Genomic DNA, 7844 nt, shown 5'->3' on the forward strand with positions numbered 1-7844 from the left:
CTCTCTCTCTCTCCCTCCCTCTCTCTCTCTCTCTCCCTCTCTCTCTCTCTCTCTCCCTCTCTCCCTTCCCTCTCTCTCTCTCTCAATTACTTGCTTGCTGCATGACCTTATGATCTTTGAATTAATTTCAATAATTTAAGAATTTCTGAATCAATCCATTGATAGATATTTTTTCTGGACCTACTGTGTGCAAAGGACCTAAAGAGAATCAAATTATCTTGGGAATTATGGAGCGATAGGTACACAGTATGAAGGCCCATTAGTAACTTCTAAACTCAGCTCTTCTACACGTAAAGACAAGAGTGTCCGGGAAAGGCAGTTCGCATTTCTAAAATAAAAGATATATACTTTCCTTCTGCAGAACAAGAGAGCCATGGCTGAACCCAGCGTGGGGCACTGGGCACCTTGCAGGCCAAGCAAAAGCTATGCAATTATGAACTTGGAAAAGATAGTTCAGGAAAACCCAGACACCTCTTACTCAAAGAGAACAGGGATGGAGAATGGATGGCAGAGCCCCTGTGAGTAAGCAAGTTGTGGAGGAGAAGAGAGGAAAAGCCAGGAAGAAGAGGAGCTCAGAAATTCAGCAGAGGGATTTGAACAATCTGGACAGAGAGAAAGATTTTTGCTCTGCCTCACAGCAAGGAAAAGGGCAAGAGAGGGAGAGAGAAGGGAGGGTGCATTTCTGCCTTGGACCACGTTGTACTGCTGCTGGCTCCTCCTCTGCAGGGCTGGGAATCCTCTGGGGGAGACATGGAGCCCAGACAGAGGGGAGGAAGGTGCAGGAGAGAATAAACACAAAGAGTGAATTTCTTGCTGCCCCTGGAGACGATGATTCCTTTTGGTGACAACAGAGGTTAATATACTGAACAGCAGGTCACCGCGTGGCCCAGAGACAGCACGCTTGGAACAAGCTGTTTTAATGTCCTGTTGTAGATTTTACTGAATTCTTCTCTGAAAGGGCCAATTCATCTCTCCATTCGGAGGCTCTTAAAGCAGCTTTCCTGAAAAGTTCAAGAACTTTTCCTATCACTTTCCATCTACATGGATCCATGTGCAGACCATCCCCCATGCCCTCAAATCCCACTAAGGACACTAGTCTGCTAGGGGTTTCAAGTTCACACACAGAGACACCACTACTCTTTACTCTGCAGAGGGAGAAAATAAAGGCTGTTGTTTCTTCTTGATTCCTCTCCCCTTCCCACTGTGTCTACCCCTAACAAGTGGTCCTGTTCTCTTCTCATTCCTCAACAGAGGAATTCATTTCAAAAACAGCCATAGAGGTAAAGAAATGTTTTCTGATTCTTATTTTCATCAAGAAGTGAACAGCAACAAAGTCATCTCAGGAGATAAAAAGCCCTAATGCAAACCAGAGAGCCAAGGAAATCGGAAGCAGACAGGGTTGTTTTTCGTGTGGAGTCATTAGCAGCATCTTGGAGAGAAGATTGGAAATCTGTTCACAACTTTCTGGATACGGGCAGGAAACACAATAAAGGGGTGATGCGAAATCTTGTCTGAAAGTCCAGTTTCTCACAAAAAACACAGGTTGGGGGAAACTGGCAACTTGATTTCCATAAAGGCCAACCCTATTTTGAATGTTCAATAAAGCAAGTACACGAACACCCCACAAGAACCATCTGTGTCAACCTGCAGAAATAAGTGCATTTATAATCTTTGGAAATCAGTACAGTCTTTGAAAATATGTGGCTTTAAAACCTTCAAACCACTTCCTAAGTGGCCAAGGCCCAACTTCCTAAGGGGGAGTCTGAGGCCTTCAAAACTCTATATGGACAGAGGCTTTGGAAATTAAAGGCCGGGTTGAACTGGGGCCCTGAGTACCCACCCTTCCTGCCTGGACCTTGGCTACAAGTGGAAAAGGCACAAGAATCCTAAAGCAGCCTGGCCCAGCCTTCCCCACCATCCCCCCACCCGCGACTGCTGGGAGGCCCCAGTCCTGGGGAGAAGAGCCAAACCCACAGCTCCTGTAGGAATCACACAATCCTTGGGAAGTGTTGCAATACTAACCCTTTTAGGGATGATTCAGGGAGGGAGGTGTGGGTACGGCTTGGAGAGAAAGCTGAAGGGGGCGGGCAGCACATTTGGGGATGTGGACACCAAACAGATGGAATTTTAATGAAAATACTTAAGCCTTTTAATGCATAAGTGATCCAAAGCCACTGTCTAGTCCTCTTCCCTTCAGGGAATTAGAAAATGTTTAAAAGATCATGGTATTAAGAATTTGCACGTAAAACCCTGAAAAAGTATATTTATACCAGCTCACCAATTTCTGGGAATATTTCTCCTAAAATCATGTCCTGTCTTTCGTCTCATCTCTTGTCTGCATATCTTCATCCATCTAACTAAAATCCAAGGAAGGTAAATTGCTACTATGATCATTTCCCTAAAGCAACCCTCATTCACTTTGCTTTCCTTCTCTTTTGGAATAAAAGCGTGCCATAAATGCTTAATTAACTGGAAGTCTTTCCACTGTTAGTGACTAGCTGCATGAAAGCCTCTTCATCTTTTTTTAAAGGAGGGGTGTGTTTAAAACAGTGCCTATTAATTTCCCGATATTGATTCTTCGGCTGGGGAAGAGCATATAGTGTTCAGCATAGAGCTCCGCTGCAGACCATGTTCAAGGCAGTGGTTTGGATTGAGAAAGGGCACCAAATGCAGTATGCGTCAAATAGACCATCGCTCAATGAAGTCACTTAGCTATTCAAAACATGTTCAGCCATCACTCAACCACTTGCACCAAGATTGTTGGGGGGGGGGTGGGTGGGCATGGAATTGGTGCTCTTTCCCAGACATAAATATTTCCCAGAGAGCAGCTTTTGCTCAGTTTGGGTTAGACTCTGGGGCCACATCATTTCTCCCTCTCCCTGTCTGTTTCCTTCTCTTCTCCACCATCTCCTGGCTTCAACTCCCTGCATCACCATCCCATGTTGAGCTTAACAAACAATCCTGCAGTCCCCGCTTCCCGACGCTGCCTCAAACGGCCTCCGTATTGGTTCATATCAGAAGCAAAGCACATAAGCTTTTCTTTCCACCCAGAAACATGTATCTCTCTGTGCATGTCTTCCTATGGGTGGCTGTAGCTTGTACACACAGACATAGGTAGCCGCTCAAATGCAGCCCCTCATATTAAAGTCTGTTGCTAAATGCAGGTCGTATGACCTGCAGGAGTTTTTCCTCCCTGTGTTTATTAATGTGTCTCAAAGCACATGCTTTCACCCGTACCCTGATCTTCCAGCCTTTCCACCGTGGGGACCGCTTTGCCCACAGCACATGCACAGGCACACGTGTCCCAATGACCCTGCAAGATCAAGACAAACAGCTGACACTCCTGACCCACTGCTCCCTACTGTTCCCCCTCAACCTCCCCATGCCCTCCTCTCCCTCCCAGCCTCCCTGCACAATGTCTGATTCCCAAGCTGGCTGCAATGCTGATTCTACACGCTTCTGGCTAATAGACATGTCACTCTGTGTGGAAGTGAATTGGTTCTCAGCCTAACCTGCAAGTGAATTGCTGTTTATTAGAACTTGGGTCTGTTTCCTGTGAGAGACGTTACGTGTTTTTAGACTTTGTAAACGTTAAAACACACATACACACACAGCCAGTCGCCTCGAACGATATGTGTGGCTCATAGACATTACGAAATGCTCTTGAACTCAGCTTGCGATCCTGGAATAATTAGGATTTACCAAATAAGGGTTCTTAGAAAAAACAGATTTTTTTTAAAAAAAAGGAGACTTGCAGGTGATGAGGTGTCTGGGACTTTTGGGGAGTAAGGGGAGGAGGACGCGAAAGGAAAAGCGTTTTGGAATTCTTCATTACGAAAAGAGGAGTGGTGTTGAGAGAGGCAGTTATTCTCTACCCCCTCACAGATGGCCATACTACATCAAAAGGCAAATCCTAATGATTCCAAAGCAGGTGGAGCACATTTGACTTTTAAAGACAATCTCTTGTTGTTTTCATCACATCATAGATTATTTCAATGAAGAGGTTTGAAGGAAGGGGGGTGGTGGAGGCTTGAGAGTTGAGTATGGTTTTTGCTTATTGATTTTCTTTCCTCTGAAACTAACCCAACCAACCTTGATCTGTGGTGGAAGGAGTGAAGTAAGAAAATGGTGGAATGTAAAGGGAACTTATTTGGAGGCGGGTGGGGAGGGGGAGTGAGAAGAGGAGGGGGGGTGGAGAGGGGGAGGAGATGGGAAATCAAATACCTTCTAGGCAGCAGGTTCTCCATAATCCAGAATGGGTCATAACTTCCTCGTTCTTTTTGCTGGTTTCATTCTCACTGACACTTTTGGTCTTGCAAACCCCTCTGGAGTAGAGCCAATAGTCGGTTCCCACAGCTATGGTCATCAGACTGAAGGCAGCGAAAGCACCAACGGTGGTTAAAAGCATTTGAACACCTCGATCAAACAGCCCCATAATTCTTCATTATATAAACACCCAACCGACTTCTGGTTCTCGGGAGAGTGTGTGTGAGGGTGCGAGTACTAAAGCAAAAAAATAAAAATAATTCCACTACGAATATAATGGATATATGTGTTAATAGAGGATATGGAGAGATATAAAAAAAGGGAGGTAAGAAAGCTCACGGAAAAGAGTGTAAATTATAAAGATCACACGGGAAGAGAGGCTTGCCTTTTGAGATCAGAAACTGTTCCAGTTGCAGTGATTAAAAAAAAAAAAAAAAGGAAAAAATAAAAAGACACCCCCCACCCCCCCAAGTGAGATGCCTTAATCTCTTTTCCTAAAATTCTGGTCTCCAGTTTCCATATGTGATAGCTAATTTGGAGAGGGCTTCCACAGTGAACCAGGGATCAGCCGCATTCTCAACACAATCTCTCATGGTCGGGACCTAGACAGTTAGAGACTGTAAAAGCCGAGATGCAACCTTCCGTCTTCGCTCTCGGCTCTGCGGCCTGCGCCATGAAAATCCTTTGCTTCGCCAGTTCTCTTCCTTGGGGGGGTCTCGGGCGTTTTCGTTTCAGACCAGACTTCCCAGTATTCTGTAAGCCCTTGATTTCAGCTGAACAGGTGCGGGGGTCTCGCCTTCCATGGTTGTGCCCCGGCAGCGGCAGCTGCAGCAGCAGGGCGGGCAGGCGCGGCGGCGGCGGCGGCGGCAGGACGAGCAGCGGCGGCGGTTATTGTTGTTGGTGGCGGTGGTAGTGTTGGCGAAGTGGGGGAGGGAGGGGGTTTCTCCCAGAGAATCGAGGCGGGTTTCCCTCCCCCTATCTGCAAAGCTTCTGGAAACAAGGGAGACGGCGTCTTGCTGCAGGATGGGCCGTCCGCCTGCCCCCTCCCACCCCACTCCCTGCCGGCTCGGCCCCCGGCGGAGGCGCTCCCACCTACTGCATTACCGGGTGGTGCTGAACTGGACAGCTCCCTGCGCCGCCCGCTTCGCGCGCTCCCCGGCTCCCCCGGCGGCCCGCCAGGAGGGGGGCGCGGGCCAGAGTCCTCCCTTCCCTCGGGGGCAGCAAGGCCAGGGCAGAGCGGGGGCTGCCTTTCCTCTTTTTACCCCTCTCCCAGATCCTGAAATGAGCGCTCTCCTGGGCTCCCGGAGCTTAGAGGAAGGCGTAGCTAGAGATAGCTCCGCTCCCTCTCCCTTTCCCTCTCCCTCTCTCTCTCTCACACTCTCTCCCCTTCCCTTCCCCCTCGCTGTTTCTTCCAGCTCAGCCTCCTTCTCATTCCATCTCTACGTGCCCAGAGCTTCAAATACAACCCTCCCATCACAATCAGACGGGCACAAAACTTGGACCAGCCGTTTCTTTGCCTGGAAGCCCTGAAAATATAACCTGGATGGGTAATTACAAACACAGTCTCTATGTGTTTTTTAAATCATCTTTTGCACTTTGCTGTTTGGGGGATCTGTTTTATTTTGTTGGCACGTTAGCTGTTCTCCTTTTGGTCGTTTCTGCCTCGTCTCTGTCTCTTTCTACCTGACAGGGTGTGTATGTGTGTCTCTGTAGTTTTCCGTGAAATCCCAAATCTTGCTCCTACAAGCAGACATTTTGGAAAGATTATTCATGGAAAAGGGTGCAAAAGGGTGACTGGCGGCTGGGGCTTGGGCGATGAGTTTCATCTCAAGGATAAACATGTTTGAGGGGAAGTGGGTGAAATGTGAGTCCTTCTAAGTTTCCCATGTCATTTGTGAACTGGATGGGAAGAGATAAAAACCTCCCTGCTGTGAATAAGGAAACACTTCATAACTCTCTGCTTCTCCTCCGCAGAATGGCTGTCTTGTGTTAATTACAGTGTCACCTCTTGTTTCTACATGTGCAACTTTTCCTTCATGTGACCCCTGGAGAAAGAATCCCATCAGATTCCTGCCACTACTGATTATATTTCTCTCTGATCGGTTTCCTAGTTAGGTGAGGGAGAGCACATGAGGCATGATGTAGGCGCACTGTTTTTAATTTGGGGTGGGGGGAGGAGCCTAGAGAGAGGTGTAAGTCTGATGGGTCAGTTGGGGGTTAGAGATGTTTCAATTTCATAGCTCAGCTATTCTATACTTTCTTCTTTCTTCTTCCATTTTTGTCTGGAGATAATTTGCTTGACAATTTCTTAGTGATCTGGTGATTATCAAAGAGTATATAAAAGGTGACTGAATTCAAAACAGACTTTCTTTGGTATTGCCTAACGTCTTTCCCTTAGCTCAGAGTTGGTCTGAAGGTATGGCCAATACATTTTCCTTTTTTGGTGTAGAAAAACTACCTGTTTCTCCATCCTCCTTGAGACTTCCTTCTCTCGCTCCCTTTTCCCTTCTCAGAAAGGAAGGACTCCTTTGAGGGGTAATCGCTGTGCTCCTGGCACCTTGGAGAGGGTCCTGGTGTCCGGAGAACGTGGCCAAGATTACAGCAACCTCTGCTAAGGCACCTGTAGGGTATATATAGCAAGAGCTACTTTTGCAGACTGAGGATTTCACCTGTTTGGTTTCTTGTCCTTTGAGGATGGGGATGGGAATTGGGATGGGAGAGACACTGACATGCTGATCTCACTCAGCAGGGAGCCTAGCAAGTTCAGCCAGGGGTTCAGACGAGTGATTTTCTTGGCTCTCTTCCTTGAGAAAAAAGTGAGGGGCAAGCAGGAAGCCTTCTTAAACGGGCCTTTTGGGGAGAGTCGAGAGAGGTTTGGGCGCAGCCACATGAGCCTGAGAAGCTTGCTCTCACTTACTCCTGTCACCTTGGTTGCCTTTGACCTGTCCAAGAAGTCCCTTCAGACTGGAGATAGAACCCTCCTTCTTAGCCCCCATCCCTTTCAGACCAAGCCCTGAATCTTTTGCTCTAACAGAATCAGTAACAGAGGCTCAAAAGCTTCTGTGCGACTGCAGGAGCAGCCAACAGCTTAGCCACTGACAGTGGCCGCAACTTCAGCAGCATTTGATAAATCTTCTAGCCAGATAATCATTGAGTAAAGGAAAGTGGGTGCGGGGGCACGTAAGAGCTTTAGGTTGACGGTGTGGAGAGAACAGACACTTCTGGAGGCACAGCTTGCCTCTGTGCTACTTGGTAACTGCAGGATTCAAACAAGTCGGCTTCCTAGAGCCTCAGTTTCACCACATGTAAAATGAGCGCATAGTACTGCCTCCCCTTCTGAAGTTGTTCCCGGTTGCTCCCTGCTTTTCACAGCTGCCACCCTGCTCAGATTCTACCATCCCTTTTGTAGCACTTTATTTTGTGCCTGTGTCAGCTCTCTCTGACCTGTGAGCCTTTTGAGGTCAATAGCTGTATCTTGTTCACCATTGTATCTTTGGGAGCTAGTGCAGGGCTTGATACATAAGAGATACTTGATAAATAAAGGCTGAGTGATTCTAGTGAGTTTTAAATGGCGTACC

General features: G+C 47.4%; 1 protein-coding gene across 1 annotated transcript in view; it reads right to left on the reverse strand.

Annotated features, from left to right (window-relative positions):
* Window positions 1–4504, reverse strand: part of CACNG2 (calcium voltage-gated channel auxiliary subunit gamma 2) — a 118381-nt gene extending 113877 nt beyond the window's left edge. Inside the window, exon 1 of the mRNA XM_029206338.1 lies at window positions 4225–4504. Within this exon, the coding sequence (XP_029062171.1) occupies window positions 4225–4435 (211 nt within the window). The 5' untranslated portion in view covers window positions 4436–4504. The remainder of the gene's footprint in view (window positions 1–4224) is intronic.
* Window positions 4505–7844: the final 3340 nt, after the last annotated feature.

Source organism: Monodon monoceros, unplaced genomic scaffold (genome assembly GCF_005190385.1).
Source record: "Monodon monoceros isolate NGI ecotype Baffin Bay Population unplaced genomic scaffold, NGI_Narwhal_1 Super_Scaffold_6, whole genome shotgun sequence".
Lineage (NCBI taxonomy): Eukaryota > Metazoa > Chordata > Mammalia > Artiodactyla > Monodontidae > Monodon > Monodon monoceros.